This window comes from Monodelphis domestica, chromosome 4 (genome assembly GCF_027887165.1).
Source record: "Monodelphis domestica isolate mMonDom1 chromosome 4, mMonDom1.pri, whole genome shotgun sequence".
In the NCBI taxonomy this organism is placed as follows: Eukaryota; Metazoa; Chordata; class Mammalia; order Didelphimorphia; family Didelphidae; genus Monodelphis; species Monodelphis domestica.
In genome coordinates, this window is record NC_077230.1 from 155,785,630 (window position 1) to 155,804,944 (window position 19,315).

Genomic DNA, 19,315 nt, shown 5'->3' on the forward strand with positions numbered 1-19,315 from the left:
CTTTGCCCCAGCTATCTAAGGGCTTGGGCCTTTTGGCCCAGCCTAAACAGAAGGGGTATTTAAGCCCTATTCCCTTCTCTCCCCTTTCTCTCTATATATATATCTCTAATTCCTTTCTTGCTCCTATTGTAATTAAACTCCAAAAAAAGCTGACGGCTGACTTGAGTTTTTCATTTAGGAATTACATAGCTGATTCCTTGGCGACCTTAAATTAATATATATCAGTCTTTTAAAGTGATTCCCTTGTAACAGAGACTTGTGACAAGCAGATTATTTCAGTGACCCAACTATGAGAAAGTGAGGGCCTGCACCCAAGTGCAGTATCAAATATTGAGGAGGAGATGAGTCTTGGAAGGAATGTTTAGGTGAAATCAACAAGCCTTGGCAATAGTTTGAAAGCCTCAACAGTAATAGGAAATTTGGAAGAAGGGAAGGTTTAGGGGAAAAGAAAGCAACTTCCATTTTGAGGTTAAGATATCTACCGAACAAACAGTTGGAGATGTGAGGCTAGAGATCTAGAGATCCAGAGAGACTAGGACTGAATAGATTTAAGAATCATCAGCATAAAGATAATGGATCAGCAGTTTCTCTGCAACTTGTAATCTTAAAAGAATTTGTGGTAGGGATAGCTAGGTAGCTCTGGATAGAGAGGCAGACCTGGAAATGAGCTCCGGGATTCAAATGTGGCCTCATTCCCTTCTAGCTATGTGACTGGGCAGGTCACTTAACTCCTTTATACTCTTCTCCCATGAAACTGACATTTGGTAATGATTGTAAGACTGAAGGTAAAGGTTTAAACAGAATTTGTGGGGTATTGAAACCCTAGTTTTTAGCTAATTTGGGTCAGAACCCAGCTGACTTTGATTTTGATTAATTGATGCCACATCTGTCCACCAGACCACCTGCTTCTTTATTGAATTCATATAGTCCCAAACTTAAAAAAGAATCCATACATTCAAATTATTGTTCCAAAAGCTGCTTTCCCTTTTTGCCACAATCCTACTCCATGGTGGAGAGAGTGAGGTGGGACTGTGGGGGTGTGGACCAAATCTGGTACTGAAAATGTGGGGGGGGGGGGCAGCAAGGGAAATTAAATAACTTATGGTTGATACTAGGAGATTCTTTCGGCTGAGGTAACCTGGTGCTTCTCATACCTGGTAATCCTGTCCACCTAAATTATAGAATTATGCCAGGAAGAAATACTCTTTTTAGGAAGTCCCTAAAGCTCCAAGATGATTAAGCAGTGTTTGTTGTTCAGATATCAATAATTCCTACCTAAGGAATGGATGTTTTGATCGGGGAGTGGGGGAAATCATTTTGCAACAGATAAAGAGCAAATCTTAAGTATCTTGCAAGCCTTAATGGAGAGAGGGGAAAAGAAAGAGAAGGTAGTTAAAAAACAAAAATTATTTAACAAGCCAAGGGCTATCTCCAGTTGCATTAATTGTTTAATAAATTCCTTTTTCCAGAAACTATAAGCCAATTAGGTGAACACAGAATAGTATACATGTCAGATCTTTGGGAAAGGAAAGACTTTAAAACCAAGCAAGAGCTAGAAAAAAAAATCACAAAATATAAAATCAATAATTTTACATCAAATTTAAAAGGTTTTGTGCAAACAAAACCAATGCAACCAAAATTAGATGGGAAACAACCATTTGGGAAAATCTTCATTACAAAAACCTCTGACAAAAGTCTTAATTACTCAAATTTATAAAGAGCTAAACCAATTGTACAAAAAATCAAGCCATTCTCCAATTGACAAAAGGGCAAGGGACATGAATAGTCAATTTTCAATTAAAGAAATCAAAACTATTAATAAGCACATCAAAAAGTGTTCTAAATCTCTTATAAGCAGAGAGATACAAATCAAAACGACTCTGAGGTACCACCTCACACCTACCAGATTGGCTAACATGACAGCAAGGGAAAGTAATGAATGCTGGAGGGGATGTGGCAAAGTGGGGACATTAATGCATTGCTGGTGGAGTTGTGAATTGATCCAGCCATAGTACTGCTGGGTTTGTACCCCAAAGAGATAATAAGGAAAAATACATGTACAAGAATATTCAGAGCTGTGCTCTTTGTGGTGGCCAAAAATTGGAAAACGAGGGGATGCCCATCAATTGGGAAATGGCTGAACAAACTGTGGTATATGTTGGTGATGGAATACTATGGTGCTCAAAGGAATAATAAAGTGGAGGAATTCCATGGGGACCGGAATGACCTCCAGGAATTAATTCAGAGCGAAAGGAGCAGAACTAGGAGAACATTGTACACAGAGACTGATGCACCTGTGGTACAATTGAATGTAATGGACTTCTCCTTTAGTGGCAATGCAGTGATCCTGAACAACTTGGAGGCATCTACGAGAGAGAAAAATACTATCTACATTCAGAGAAAAAACTGTGGGAGTAGAAACAGAAGAAAAACAACTGCTTGACTACATGGGTCGATGGGGATATGGTTGGGGACGTAGACTCTAAATGAACATCCTAATGCAAACACCAACATGGAAATAGATTCTGATCAAGGACACGTGTAATACCCAATGAAATTGTGCATCAGATGCGGAAAGGGTGGGGTGAGGGGAAGGAGGGAAATAATGTGATTTTTGTAACCAAGGAATAATGTTCTAAATTGACAAAATAAATTAATAAAGAAGAAAAAATAAATAAAATTTTAAAAAATTTACTTTTTCCATTGGCACTGTATCCATCCCCTTCCCCTTTTCAGAACTCAGGTAATTAGCTATGAGTATCTTAACCCAGTTGTATTAACAATAAGTTTTTAACATTGTTTCTTTGGGGAAAGATTCTGAATTATAGACCTGTATTTCCAAAAGTTGTTTTGAAATGATTTATAGATTGGTGATTGCTTTTTCAAATATGGAGCAAAGTTCAATAAGCAAAAGATCTCTCATAGATACTCAGCTATTAGGATCAAGATCTGAAGAGGGGAAAAGGAATTAGGATGTTAAGTACAATGTATAGGAATGATATATAAGGTTTCAGAAGAGTTCATATTACATCACTTTCATTTTGTGCTGTTTTTATATATAGAATATCGTATTTTAAGTCTGCTGTTGCTGGTTTCTGCTAGTTTTGATTTACTTCTCTCTACCTTAGTAAGTTTTATTTCCCCATTTCTTTCACTTCGATTAAATTTTATGTTGACATGTAGGTCAGAAGAAAGAAAACTTTTGAACTGGATACAGATTTGAGTGTTGTGTCAGGCTCTGGGGTCCACTTGGTTGGGGGTCTTGAGGGGCAAGAATGCAGACCCAGGAGGGCTGGGCGGTGACTTAGTTTATTGATTTAAGGTGCACAGTTTATAGGGAAAATGACATAGGCTAAGAAATTAGGTAAACCTTTTGCCAGAACAATGATTGGCAGTGATTTACAAGATGGAAACAATGGCTGCAGATTGCCTTAGTGACTCTTAAGCAGTGTTTTCTATAGTATAATAAATCACAGGTATGTTCTTTTCACAGAACTTCTATATTATTATTTTCTTGGCTGGACATTAGTAACTTGGAGAGGAGAATGGACTGGGTTTGAGCAAAGGGAGAAGACTATGGCATACTGCTCCTAAGTTAATGGCTACTCAGAGGCCTTGCAATCTGGGGTGAACTGGGCTTGTTTCCAGATCCTTGCTGAATGGAAAGCCCCTGACTTCCTTACTACCTGGAAATTTTATGTCCTGGGGTGCATTGAGCATGGAAAACCTTGATCTTCTTGAGTTGCTCCCATATCTGCTCCTTTTTTATTTAAATTAGACAAATAAAGCTGCAGTATTATATCCTTGATATCAGTTTTTGCTTTCTGAAGTGGATGCCCTTGATGCCTGATTGTTAGCATCCAATTCTTGGTTCCATAAGCCAAGCAAATACTGACTTCTCTTTTACTTATCAGTCAAATTTGTTTAATTAATTAATTTCTAAGTGCCCATGCTATTATGCTGCAAAGGTTATGTCCTGTTATAGGGTAATATACTAGGGTTTGGTATATATATTTTCTTCCTAATCAATTCTGCAATAAGTGTTTGGTGTAAGATATTTTGTGTTGTCTTGATCTGTTATGCTATGCTATCTTCTAGTGGAATAAGAGTAAGTTTATATTTAGACACATTTTCAGTTTTTATAGAATAATGTACATATTTTGAGGACTTAAACACTTTGACTTCATTATTTTTTCCTTTTGAATGGTGGATACAATTCAATGGTCTATCAGACAACTATACCTGAATTCAAAACTCAAAATTAATGATAGCTGCAATTCCAATGACTTTTACCTCAAACAATAAATCTACATAATTAATTACATTTCACCAATTATTCTGATTTAACATTTTTATGTATTTTGCACTAGATTTTTACAGTATAATTTACACATTGACAACTTGTATTTTAATGCATGTTAATCTTCATTGGCATTTCACAATAACATATTACCAATTTTTTAATTTAAACAAATTCTTTTTGATGTTTTACATTTTTTGACATTTATTATTAATATCTCTTTCCCCCCTTTTATATATAACTTGCATTCCTGCCTTTTTTGAGCAATATTATGGATGTTATATAAAATTTATATTATTAATTTTTACACTTTACAGAGCTTGAGTGGTCACTGTACTCCCTGTGAATCAGTGATTTAAAGGTGACTGTTTGAAGTCTGTTCAGCTGGTTTGCTAGACGGCATTCTAAAATCCTTTGTGATTTTCGTAAAATATATATATCGGTATTTAACCTGTTGATATAATTCAATGGTGGTATCAATTTGTCCCTTTTTCTTTTAGATTTCTACATTCCCTCTCTCATGGCCATTGAGAAATGGAAGGAGAAATGTTTGACAAATTATTGATGTGACCCTTGCTTTAATGAGATCATAGAATAAGATTTCTTTTAACCATTTAAATTATCTTAAGATTTTAGGAGATTCAAAAATCCATAAAAAATATTTCCCGAATTTCCCAAATGGCCTCTGTCTCCTCCATTCTTCTAGAAAAAATGGAAAAGGGAGAAAGAGATTTATTTTTCCCAAAATGTAACCCTCCCATTGTGGTCACAGGCACAACATATAGACAACACAGACATATCACAGAACATAGAACATAGACTGATTATAGACAACATCTCCCAGGTATTTCATGCATACTGACAACATAGAACATAAAATTATGGACTAGACTCTTCTTTTTATCCTGGTAACCCTCAGCTGCTGGTCCATTAAAGTTTGGTGCATCTTCTGCCAGTCACAGACATACTGTGCTTTGCTTCTGAGTCTGACTGGTGATGGAAAGTCTATGCCAGGTCTGCAATGATATGACTTTAATTTACTGGTATGCTAGTGAATTATAAGTCAACTGATTTTGAACTGTAGCATAAACTCCTTGCCCAGTAAGCATGTCATAGTTAATTCTAAGCTGACTAGACTTTTTTTTTCATTCTGGCATAAAGATCAATTGTTATAAATCATATCTGCATGACTAAAGAAATCTGTGGGAAAAGGGAGGGAGGCTCAATAATGAAGGAAGAAAAAAAATAAAAGAATGCAATGTAGTTACCTAATTAACAGTCTTTTTACCTTTCAAAAGTTAGTCAGAAAAGGGGTTAACTTTTCATGAGGAGTTAAGGCTTGTAACAATTAAAAGAGTGTTTGTCATAAACTGTTACAGATAAAAGAGTGGTTGCCTTAAATTGTGACCGTGTAAATATGGTTTCAAATCAAAAATATAGTGGTCGCCAGGGAAAAATTCCCAAATATGAAATATACCCAAATCAGCTGGGTTTTATGGAGATTTTAATTAACACAAATGAAGGAATTAAAGAGAGAGAGAGGAAACAATGAGAAAAGGACTAGGCCAGCCTAGGCCCAAGCCCTAAGAGAAAGATCAGTCAGTCTTTTATCAACTCACCACAAGATCTTTCCAAAGCAAGATTTTAGTGTTCAGAGAGACACCAGTTCAGCTTTGGCCAGCTCAATCTTATTCAGCCTCTTTCTCTCAGAGAGAGTCCTTTTTTCTCCTATGTCACCTCCCCTAAGTTCTCACATCTACCAATCACAGTAGACGTTTTCCAAAGGACAGACCATTCTTAATTCACACCTGAGTAGACTAAACTTTTGAGTAATTCACACCTGAGTAGACTAAAACCTCTGAGTAAGTTCTCACCTCTTTGCCACTTGCAAGTTTACAAGTTGCCTAACCTTTATAGGTACTTAGCACCCTTTTGTATTAGATTTAAAAATAGGCACAGCTTAAGAGCTTTTGCCTTACTATAAGTATGGGTTAAGTATTTTTCATTGTTCAGCAAGGAGTTTACAACTTTATCTTCCCATAAGGCATGCTTAAGTATGGGTGAAGTAGAGTTTAAATGGGGAATGGTCTTAACCAAGTGTTCTGAAGTAGGGTCTGAGAATTTTTAAGATTCACAGGCTGACATTTGACAAATCTTAGCTCTAAATTACTTTTCATGCTCCAATAGATTTCCTAAAACAAACATGCTTCTGCACTTTTCTTCTGCTCATTACTATGAAGTGGCTCTGATACCTGCCTGAATAATTCCCATGCATGCCACATTGCTGGAGAAATTGTTTGTTTGATAATATGTCTATCTTGTGGACCTGAGCTTTAGCAAGAGTTCGATTTAACTTAAGTGCAGGGCTTGTTGATTTTTGAAAATTGTTAAGACTTTTTAAATGGTCTATAGTTATTACTAAATGGACTCTTTCCAAAGGGGAAAAAAAACTGGGCAGAACTGGTTTTTCTGCCTGAAAAAAAAAATTGTGGAGTAGTTAGCCACTTCTGGAAGAGGGGGGCGGTGGGGAGAAAAACTTTGGTTGTTTTGAATTTTGCTGTTTCTGAGACACTGCCTTATCTTCGTTTAGTTTTAAATCTTTCTGATTTCTTAAAGGGTCGAAAGGCAGTGTTTTTATAGATCCCATAGTTTTACTCCTAGGTGTAATTCTCTTCTTGAATTCTAAAGAAGAGTTTCTCAGTAATTGCCAGTGTTTTGAAACTTACAAGACTTTTTTTCCCCCTCTTTCTCTCTTATTAAGGATTCTGGACTCTGCTTGTTATATCCATAACAGCAGGGTTTTCATGTTGCAGTTTTTCTTGGACAGTGACTTATTTTGATTCTTTTGAACCTGGAATGTTCCCTCCTACTCCTCTTTCACCAGCCAAGTTCAAGTAAGTATTTTTGTCTTTACATGTTGCCGCTTTAGTCCTTTTCTGTCTGTGAAAAAAATTAAATAGCAATAAATAGAAATGTGCATTATTTTTGAAGTGATTCATAGGTCCAAATTGTCCATAAAATAGACACAGAGCAAGTTTTTTAGTTCACATGCTTTAGTTTTGCCTTTAAAAGTGAAAATGAATATAGTGTAGACCCTGGGTCTATCTAATTTTTGGCTCTGCTGCATTATTTAGTATGTAATTTTCATAACAAATCCAAAGAATTAGACAAGAGTGACTATGTTATACAGTTTCGTGTGTGTGTGTGTGTGTGTGTGTGTGTGTGTGTGTGTGTGTTAAAATACTTCCATCCTGATGCACTGCAGTGGTGGGACACAGGTGTCACAGAGTCATATGTCTGATGCCCTGACACTGTATCCTTTGCTACACCAGCATCTGCGTGAGTGTCCTGAGTGGTCATTGTGCTAGAGCCAGTGCAGTGTCATCATGGGGAGAAGTATGTTCAATTTACAAAGCGAGCTCAGGAAGGAGAGTGGACCTTTTTACTCCCTCTCTGGAACTAAGTGGTTCCTTGAGCTGGTGCTTTGCTCTCTTATCTGACCATCACTGGCAAGCCTGGGCCTCAGTCATCTAGCTGAAATGGAGTATTTCTCTCTCTTTACTAATAAATGCTTATAAATCTGGCAATAAGCCTTCAGATGAATTTTTACTTATAACAGTATATAATTATTGCTAGGAATCTGAAACTTCAAGATACTTTTATGATTCATCAGGTTTTTTAAAAGTTATGTTAGCAATTCATATTTGGATTTTTATTACTAGTTAAGCATTATATAAAGAAGCTTAAATAAGCATTTCTTGAACACATATTATATGTCTACCACTATGCTAGATGCTATTCTTGGTAAAGATTTATTACATTTCTGTAGGTGGCTGTGATGTGATCAAAACAGGTCTCAGATTACTTCTGGAAGCTTTCAAATCAAGCATGCCATAAGTGGCAGTTTCATTCATATGAAAGTATGGATAAATGATTTTATTGCTTATGATAGAAATACTATTTAAACTAAGTGTCTTACTGGGATGTTGAATTATAATGTGAGAGTTTGTGTTGCTATTATTATTATATCATCAGTCCAGCCTACTTCATAGAATGTTCATAAAAATGAAGTGACAAAATGTATATAATGTCCTACTGTATTATTTAATGGTTATTGCTTGGGATAGGGAAGAGTACTTAATGACTAAATGAACACTAATCTATTTATTTCAGAATTATGAACTGTACATCTGTCCTTTCTACCTTCTCCTTTTTTTCAGCTTCTCTCTATTTATCACTTCCTTCAAACTTCCCAAATCTTTCTGATCTTAAAAATCTATTGTCCTGGGGGCAGGTAGGTAGCACTATGGATAAAGTGGGGTTGGGAGGGCATTGGGATACAGACACTTGGGTTCAAATATGGCTTCAGACACTACCTAACTGTGATTCTAAGAAAGTATGGGTTTAAAAAAAAAAAAAAAGCTATCTATAGCCCTGTTGATAATAGAGGCAGCTAAGGGATGATAGAGAATTGGGCCTGAAGTCAAGAAGACAAAAGTTCAAATCTAATCCCAGACTATTTAGCTGTGTCACCTTAAGCAAATCACTTAACCCTTGTCTGCCTCAGTTTCTTAAATTTTTAAATGAGAAAATAATAATACCTACTTTCCTGGTTGTTTGAGGACAAATGAGATAAAAAATTTTAAAGACCTTAGCATACTTCCTGACATGCAATAGGTAGTACTTAATAAATGCTTGTTCCCTTCCTTTCCCTATGGATTTCCTCCTTTTGTTTATTTATTTAATTAAACCCTTACTTTCTATCTTAGAATTTATTCAACTGCCAAGCAGTTGGGATTAAGTGACTTGCCCAAGGTTCATGAAACTAGGGCATAGCTGAGGCCATATTTGAACCCATGACTCCTTTCTCCAGGCCTGGCACTTTATCCCCTGAGGCACTTAGTTGCCCCCCTCCCCATTTAAAAAAAAACTTATTATTTTTAACATGAATTTTTAATTATTCTAATATAGTTTATCCCACCCTATTTAAATAATAAACCCTCACCAAATGAAAAAACAATACTTTCATCATAAACATGCATAGCCCTACATATGTCTGCATTTTAAGTTCATGACTTACAGAGCAGGAAGTGAGTGGCATGTTTCAATTTTAGTCTTATGGTCTCATGGTTTATCACTGAATTCATTGAGTTCTGAAGTCTTTCAAAATTATTTTTCTCTACAGTGTTACTGTTGTACAAATTTTTCTCCTAGTTCTTCTCACTTTGATCTATATTAGTTTATGGATGTCTTTCCATTATCCTCTTAAACTGATCATTTTCTTTTCTTGTGTTACAATAATGTTCCATTATTCCCATATAACATAATCTCTTTAGTTATTAATCAATTGCTTTCCTTCCTTAGCCAGATACATAGGAAATTCTTTCGAGACTTGTTGCCTTCATTATCAACTTCTCCTTGGTTCTTTGTAGACGGGGTTCAAAGTCTCCATCCAAAGTTACCAGTAACTGCTCAATTGCATGTAACGATCTTTTACTCAGACCTCATTCTCTGACCTCTCTGCTTCATTTGACACTGTTGACCATCCTATCCTCTTAGATACTTTCTCTTCTCTGGGTTTTTACAACTGTATTTTCTCCTAATTTGCTTCCTCCCTATATAAGAGTTCATTCTTCATCTCTTTTGCTGCTTATCTTCCATATTAAGCCTTCTAACTGTGAGTGTTCCTGAGATTTTGTCCTGGGTTTCCTTCCTTTCTTTTTTTATACTTTTCCTTAGTGACTGTAGCAACTACCATGGATTTAATTATTATATTTATACACATACCTCCCAGACCTATTTACCATTAATTTCCATGGCTTCAGTCCTATATCACTAATAGCCTACTAGAAATTTTAAACTGGATGTCCTGGTGACATCTCAGACTTAACATGTCCAAAAAGAGAACTTATTTTTTTTCTCCCCAAATTCACCCTCCTTCTAAACTTATTTTTATTGAATGTACTATCATCCTTCCAGTTTCCCAGGTTTGTAACCTTAGTGTTATCTTAATTGTTCATTCTCCTTTACTCCAAATGTCCAGACAATGCCAATGTTGCCATTCTATCCATATAACATCTCTTAAATCCATTCTCATTCCTCTGACCATGCCAACTCACTTTTCTTATTGGTAAGTTATAAGACTTTCATTTTGAGATGACTGCAGGGTAGCAATCCTTTTTACACCCTTAACTAATCAGAGGTTTGTAGACCTTTACTTTTGTCTTCACCTTTCATTAGAATTATCCATGACTGACTATATAATTATAATTTCACTTTACAGAACCTTCTGTACTGAATTAAAGTAAAGCTTACTTTTTAAGATTTAAGTTACTGAAATGGAATTTATTATAAGAAGATTGGAAATATTTTTAGGGAGAAGATAGAAGCAGATGAACAAACCGCAGTTCCTCTGCTAATAGTAATTTTTAAATAGACCCCACCCTAAGTATTGATTGAGTATTCTTAGGAGGTCCTGAATAACCCTGGCATTGTTTAAGGCTTTTCTTCTTCCCCATATCATCTGGGGCATCTATTCTAAACTCGGTCCAGCCCCCAAAATATAATCCACAGAGGTACTGAGCTGTTCTGAAAAGTTTGATTAGAACTATATAATTGTATAAACCCATTTTCCTTCTGTAATTTTACCTTCTGCTATTCTGTAAAAGCTGTGTGTGTGTCTCTTTCTCCTCTCTCTCCCTCTCCCTGTCCCTCTCCATCCCCCTCCTAGATTTCCACAGCTGAACACTTACTCAATTTGTTCAACTTTCTCTAAACTATAATTCTGTATGTTCCTTTTCATGGCCACAAGAGGGGGATATTTAATAATTTTTCTTTTTCTTTTTTCTTTTTACCTTTCCTAACCTTACTTCAGCAAGGAAAGTGGGAGTTTTTGAAATTTCTTTTCTTGGTACAGCTAATCTTTAGGCATTTAGAGAGGAAAATGCCTTATTCAAAAGTGTTCAACAGAGAATATTCTATATGTACACCAGTTCTGTGCAAATACAACCAAATAACATATTCAATCCCTTTTTTTTTTTTTCATTTTAAAAATCCTTTTATAGCCTTCAGCTACTAACTTAGTTGTATAGGAGGTATGGAAAAAGTTTAACTGATGACATTTTTTCCCTGAAGGGTAAGTTGGAAGAGAATTGCCCAACCTTTACATCAAAATGTTATATCAAGGGTTCACTTGGGATTTGTGGTGAGTCCAATAAAAAAAAAACAATGCAAGAAAGTAATAAAGACATTTATTTGGGATATATCCCAAAATTATTCCAGGTATTTTTACAAGCACAGATGTCATAAGTTTTATGTAGGACAATAACCCTCCTCCATACCAGAGATAGCCTTTCTTTGATAATTTCAAAACTCTTAACCGTTCCTTCTTTCCTATCTGTTCTTTAAGGATCAGTGCTCAAAATGCTCTTGAATTTAAATTCAGATCCTATATCTCCTTTTGGTAACTGAAAAGAAACAATATTTGTGGTTTGGTACCACCTTGGTTGGGTTTGCTTTTCATCAGCTTTGTCATCTTCTTAGGTAATAATAAAATAATAACAATATACAAGCAGATATTATTAACCATCTGTTTTTTTCTGGGCCCAAGGAATACAAATAACAGACCTATATTGTATATGTAAATGCTTATTTTATTTGGTATTAAATTCAGTATAAAAAGAAAATAAAATCAAAAAAGGAAAAGATAGGAGCCAGACTACAAAAGACTATACCAAACAGAGGAGAGAGGAGGGACAAGTCTGTCCATGTAGATCCTCCAAGTAAGAGCTTCTAGGAAGAAGCCACAGTAAAAGAAAAAGAAATTCATAGAAGGCAAAATTCAAGCAGAGAGCTAGTAGTGAAATTCATACCTTCAAACGTCTACACAACCATGCCTAAAGCTTAGGCAGGAAACAAGAGGAGGTAGAAATACTTATACCAGGAGGTAAATTTAACTTTATAGATAGATAGATAGATAGATAGATAGATAGATAGATAGATAGATAGATAGATAGATAGATAGATGTGCTGGAATGAAACCCATGACTAGACTATGGCTTGTAAAAATTAAAATTAATGTCAATAATAAAAATATTATATTTTAGGAGGTTTATTAATGATCATTCAAAATCAAAGAATAAGGAAGATACAAAATAAAGACCACATGCCCATGACTGATTAGCCCATTTAAAATCCCTGTGCTTAGCTTACCATTGCCACCATACTGGCTACAAGCCCAAGAGGACAGGACCATGCACTCACTAATATCCTTTGTCTACAAGAAGTACTTAATAACAGGAAGTCAGTGGGCTTCTGGTATATGTAGTTCTTTTTTTAGGGTAACAGATTTTCAATTATACATTCCCCCCTGAAATCTGTGGAAACCTACTTTGAAATTACAATAATTTGGGGATAAAAGGAAAAGAGAACAAAACCAATGGTTGTTATAGGTGCATTGACAAAAAGCCAGTTAGGGGGCAGTTCCCTTTACATATGAATATACATACAAAACAAATGCATTCAACCCCACACAATTCAAATCCCCCCATCCTAAAGTTCACTCTGGATCTTCTGGTGCATAATGTGGTCTGTGGAGGCATCTTCATGGTTCCTTCTCCAAACAGTTCACTTTCTGGATTCGGAGAGGTAGCATGTTTCCTATCCCAAAATTACTCTCAAAAAAGAATTTAAACTTTGCATTTTAGAATAATTATACATTCAAAACAAAGGCATTTCAACCCCCCCTCCCTCTCACAGTTCAATTCAATTCCCAAAATTCACTCTGGATCTTCTGGTGCAGCATGTGGTCTCTGCAGGCATCTATTTTCATGGCACATTCTGGATTCTGGGAGGTAGCAAGTTTTTTATCCTAAAATTCCTCAAATTTCAATCAAAGTTCACAACAATAACTTGGTCTTCCTGAGTTGAATAATAACAAACACAGGGATTACTTGGGGATGCAAGGCTGAGTTATGAGGTATATGAATCAATTTGCAAAAGAAAATCAAAAACGTGAAAAAATCCAAATAAAAGAGAAAAATAACTTGTGGATGAAATACAAAATGTAAAAGTCTTATGTCTAAACAATCTAAGTAAAGGAAAAACAAATCTATATCAGGGCCCAATTAAAATGACTTAAGCAATTATGCATTTACCCAATCAGTAGCTAGACCTGTAAAAAGTTTGCCACACCATGAAAGACAGAAAAGGGACTAGATTTCAGCAGCAAATGGAAGCCTAGATGGCAGTGAAAAGAAGATGCTTGATAGAATGTGGCTCAAGGAAGTCCTGCATTTAACATATGTTAACCTCAACCTCGAACCCCAAACAAGTTCAAGTCCTCTTGTCTTGGCTCACAATTACATCCATCCCACTGGAATCTGGTCTCTTTGACCTTGTGGCCCATTGGCTAATTATGCAGGTGCTCTTTGCTTCTTTAGCACTGTACAATGGCTCTTTTGTATATTCCCTTCTTCTGGAATCAGACAAAATCATGAAGCAAAATCCCATAATTCTTTTAAACAATGGCATCATTTTTAGAGTCTAAAGCTTTTTGGGTATGTATTAATATTAGAACAAATGTATTTTAAACTTATATTACTGCAAAATAAAAAAGTTAAAGAAAAATCTTCTCAATACTGTTGACATGCTTCAAATACAATGCCATGTGGTGAGTGAAAAGGCTGATTCCCTTTCCCTTGGCTTTCTGGAGTCACTAGCCTCTGGAGAGACTCTCATCTTGGAGAAGGGCTCGTGGCAGTCCAAGGGGAAGCAGTCTGAGATCTCAAGCCCGAGCTCCTCCATGGTCAAGTTCCAAGGCGAAGACCTCCTCACAGAAAGTGACTGTGAAATATAAAGGCAGTTCTTTGTGTCACTTCCTGTGTCTTACATGTACCAATGGTGGCTTAAACTTCTTTGGACTGGCCAGGGGAGCAGTCAGTTGTTTCTGATTTGTCACTTGCTAGCACGTGTGTCATAGACCTTCCTCCCCACACTTAATCTTTAAGTGGAGGTGTATACCTTCTTGGTGACTAAAATTTCAAAGAATAAGTAGAGTGGAGTGAATCCCAATTTCACAGGCTCAAGTTGGGCAGGTGGAGGATAATTATGAAGGAATACTCAAGTGAAGAAATCCAGGAACTAGAGTGGAGAAAATAGGACAGCAATTGGTGAATGCAAAGGAGAGAGAAACAGGAGCAATTTTTGTCATTAGACTATACTTCAGAATACTTGTCCAAAGAAAGGAAATAGATGAGGACTTTGGTAAGCAACTCTTTATAATTCTGTTACAAAAGCAATTGTAAATAATGTTGGGAGATTTCAATTATCCAGACATCTGCTGGAGTGTTCTCTCTGCCAAAAATGGAGGAGCAAATAACTGTTTGTTTTGCTTTAGTGATTTCATCTTTCAGCAAAGGTAAATTCTTCTCAAGAGCCGATTCTCACTAACAGAAAGGAACTAATTACTGGGGTGCAAATGATTGGAACCCTGAGAGGTAATGGCCACTCTTTGTGATAGAGAAGTAGAATAAATCTGATCATAGTCTGGAATGTACTGTAAATTTGGGGGAAACAGATTTTTTTTAAAGTGTTGGAGAAAAGATAGTAGGATCCCATGAAGCAAAAGGTGACAGAAGTCATTTTAGGAATAAGGGAGTTGTTCAAACATAAAATTCTGAAGACACGAAGGGAAATAGTCCAGTGAGAAAAAAATGGGATTTTTCCTGAGGCAACCAATATAGATATATAAGGAATTCACCATTTAACTTAGATTTGTAATAGAAATGTAAATAATTGTATAGTCCTGTAAAAATATTGTCAGGCAGGAAGCGGAGAGGAGAGGGTTTAAATACCTGGGAATTCTAATATAACAACAAACAAAATATTTTTTTGATAGTGTCAAGAATGCTAAAGTTGATTTTTGGATTATATGATCTACAAGCTGGATTGCCGTACATTTTCTCTGATCTCCATGACATCTCATACCTCTCCATATCAGAAATTATGTGCCTAAGATAAAGCAACTTCAACTATCTCTATAGTCTAGTCTAGGACATTTGTTATCCAAAAGGTCAGGAAAATATCGGGTCATAAATTAATACCCTCCCTCATCACCCACACACTAACAACATTGAGACTGTACAAGTCAGAGGAGGCAATACCTGGGCCTACCTAACCCCACACCTCAGTCTTCCCTCCTTTCTAGGGCCATGGAGATCCTAGCTTTGTAAACTTGCTGTGGCTGTGATAGACAACCAGTGTTATAGCAATGCTCTGGGCTATAGAGGTTTATTGGGGTCATGACATTGAGCCAGCACGTCAGTGGCAGCATTCTGTGCTATAAAAGATCACTTCAACAGAGATGAGGGGAGAACAGGGTTTTGGCCTGAAACAGAACTCAAACCCACATTCTGACCTACCTTCTTCCTAAAGCTTCAGGATACAGAAATCAACCACATAGCACAGGGAGCAAGCCCCCTAAATTGCCATTGTTGGACCATAGAATTGAGGAGTAGGGAGAGGACATTCTAGGAAGGGGTGAAAGGGAGCAACTAAGGGAAGGTGGCATGCTACATTCTGCAAAGACTGAGGGGGAAAGCCTAGCGTCTGGCTAGGACCAATTCTGCTGCCACAGGTCAGTTTGGGCAGAAGGCTAAACTCATAAACTTTGAATTGTTCTGTGTAAGAAAAGACTGAAATCCTTTTGAGATCTAGCCTCCAGAAAACATGCCATCAGAAGGGAGAGAAAGGGAAAGTGAATATTATCATAAATAGGAAAAAACAAAATGGAAATTACCAAAATCTCAGAAAGAAGAAAACTAATATATAAAGCTGAATCTGTAATAACAGCAGAGGTTGTGCTGTTAATGTGGTTGATATGACCCCCAGATTTAGTAAATTAGTATAGGCATCTATGAATAAATACTGCAGAACAAAGGAAAATAATCTTAACATTTAATCAGACCCTTTGGAATTTGAGGAGAACATGGAACTACAAAACACTTTCCTGAGTGGCTTAAAGGAAAAGTAAAAATTATAAGAGCAGATTTTATGGTCTGCACAGTAAATATAATAGTCAGAGTTGAAAATTTTAAATTGTGATGGCAGATCTTGCTAAAGAAACAAAAAAGTAGATTAATACAAATACACACAAGTGAAAAACCATCCAGAAGAGAATAAAAAAACAAAAGAAAATGTGTTTATTATCCAGATAAACATACTCAGCTTAAAGATAATCTGTATCCAGAGACAACCTAAGGATCATAGGTCTCCCAGAAAAACATGAAAGATGAAAAACTTAAACACCATAATGCAGGAAATAATAAATGAGAACTTCTAAGAATTTCTAAACACAGAAAATAAAATACTAATTAAAACAATTCATATGTCTCCACCAGAGGAAAAAAAAATTCAAGGACACAAACTCCAAGAAATAGAGTGGTTAAATTTAACAATTCAATTCAAAACAAGTTCTACAAGTGATCAGGAGAAACACTTTCAAATGCCAAGGAAATTCAAGGATTCTGCACTTTCCAGATAATACAGGAGAGAATGGAATGTGTTCCAGAGAGCAATGGAGCTCAAGCCGAAACCTTGTGTACTACCTGCAAATCTAAGTATAACATTAATGAAAAAGATGAATTTTTGGCAAGAGAGGTATTTGAAACATTCTTAGAAAGAAAACCAAACCTGAAGAAATTATTTGCTTCTTAAAAACCCCAGACTCCCAAAATGCTAAAAGGGTGAACTAATACAGCAGCCAGCCATAACAATAACAACAGCATTGATAGCAGAGAGATAAGAACTTCCTTTTGAATGTGCACAAGGAGAAAGGAAAAGGAGTAAAGGTGGAAATGGAAGTTATAGTAAAGAGGTAGGCTTGAGTAATTATGAACATGGTAACTTCTTGCCTTGAATCATTTTTTTAGTTTTTGGTAAGACTATAATACAGAATGGGAGAGTACATAAGAGTGGGGGAAGAACTGGAGAATGGAGAGAATGCATAATGTGCCTAGGTCAAATCAAGAGCCATTAATGAGCAGGAATAGACTTCTATAGACTCTCAGGAAGAGAAGATCCTATAGAGGAGTGGGTGAGGAGAAGAGAGAAAGGATTAATATGGTGGAAGGTAGAAGGCCTGAATTTGGTAGTGGGAAGGAGTTTTTATTGATTAATGCTTTTGTGGATAGAGAGGTTTTATAATGGGAAATGGAAACCTTGTGCTAGGTATGGTCTGGGGAATTTAGTGCTTCAAAAGACCACTTGTACTAACTTGGAAGAGAAAAATCTAGCTTCTGGGGCAGTGATGGAGAACCCTTCCAGAGGGGCAGGTGATGTGAGAGATGTCCTCAGGCACCTGTGGAGAAAGGAAGGGGAGCAGCCTAGTCACATGTCCCTTCTGCTTTCTGGTGAACTCTGTACTGTGGTGACAGCGAGTATGCCCACAGAGAGGGTTCTGAGTGCCCCCTTTGGCACATGTACCACCACTATGGTTCTGGAGTGTATTAGCAGTTGGAGGAATGGAAGGGCATAGACTTGCAGAGAAGATTTTTTGAGGCAAATGGAGAAAAGAAGGCAACCCAAGAGGATTATAGATCAATGGTAGGTTGCATCATCTGTGTGAGGGGAGGGAGGGTGTCCTACCGTGAGGCAGTAATCTCTCTATCACTGGAAAAAATTGACATCTGGGAGTGAGGTACAATGGAAAAGGGACTCTCTTAGATAAACTCTGCAAGGCAGTGTCAGAAACTCCATAGGAAATAAAGCCCAGAATGGATTCCTCAGGAGTTTTGAGAGCCCAGATACTTTATAAGACTCATGGCCCAGAGAAAAGGGTCTAGAGAAGACAGGGTAGATAAATGAAGAGAGTGGAAATCCTCTCTGGAAAGAGACAAAAAACGAAATGTAAAAAAATAATGAATAGTACTAGTTGAAGGAAAGGGGAATCTATTTGACTGTGAGGAGAAAAAGAGAGGAAAGTTTAAATAGATAAGATCAGGAAAGAAAAGTATCAGAGTCAGAAAATTAGCTAGAAAAAAAAAATTCTAGCTCTTTGGGCATAGTTCCAAATTGCTCTCCAAAATGGTTGGATTAGTTCACAACTCTACTAAATGTATTCATTTAGTGTCCCAGTTCTGCCACATCCCCTCCAATATTTATCACTTTGCTTTACTGTCATATTGGTTGATCTGAAAAGTATAAGGTGGTACCTCAGAGTTGTTTTAATTTACATTTTTATGATCGAGTGATTTACAACCTTGCTTCATATGATTATCGATAGCTTTGATTTCTTAATCTGAAATTTACTTGTTCCTTTGACTATTTGTCAATTGGGAAATGACTAGTATTCTTACAAATTTAACTATATATTTGAGAAATGAGACCTTTCTATCATAGAAATTTGTTGTAAACTTTTCCCCCAGTTTCCCTTTGGTTTGTTTACATTGGTTTTGTGTGTGTACACACAAAATTTTTTAAATTTAATTTCAAAATTATTCATTTAAGTCTTGTAATGTTCTTTGTTTCTCGTTTGGTCATAAATTCTTCCCTTCTCTATAGATCTGATAGGCAAACTATCCTATGGTCCTTAGGGTATTTGAAGAAAAGTAATTAAAAAAGGCAAGAAATATGTGTTGGGGGCAGGTCATAAAGGGACTTATGTTCCAGGAAGAGGAGTTTGTTTTTGGTTCTAAAGGTAGTAAGGAACAACTGAAGTTTATTAAGCAGGGGAGTGACATGTTCCAAACAATGGCAATGATATGCCAAGATCACCTTGGCAGAAGGGTAGAAGATGAGATTGGAAAGGGGTGGACTTAAGTTTGGGGGACCAATTTGGATGCTGTTATAGTCTTAAGTGAAAGACGTTGAGATCCTGAACTCAGTTGGTGATGAAAGAGAGGGACCCAAGTGATGTTGTGAGAGTGAAACTGTCAACATGTGACAACTAGTTGGACATATGAGAGAGTGAGGTGTAAAAGGTGTGAATTTGGCTACCCTCAACAGGTGTGCTAGGTA

At 36.5% G+C, this 19,315-nt stretch overlaps 1 protein-coding gene across 4 annotated transcripts in view; it reads left to right on the top strand.

The window, feature by feature from the left end:
* The window catches only part of ARL6IP6 (ADP ribosylation factor like GTPase 6 interacting protein 6), a 100,532-nt gene that overhangs the window by 12,673 nt on the left and 68,544 nt on the right, over positions 1 to 19,315 (top strand). For 2 of the 4 annotated variants that reach the window (XM_007494169.3, XM_001372835.4), the window contains exon 3: positions 7,062 to 7,194. In XM_007494169.3, coding sequence (XP_007494231.1) covers positions 7,062 to 7,194 — 133 coding nt within the window. Of the gene's footprint in view, positions 1 to 7,061; positions 7,195 to 8,129; positions 8,384 to 8,520; positions 8,582 to 19,315 lie in introns of those variants that run through there. The other 2 variants (XM_016433637.2, XM_007494171.3) reach the window with 2 other exon arrangements.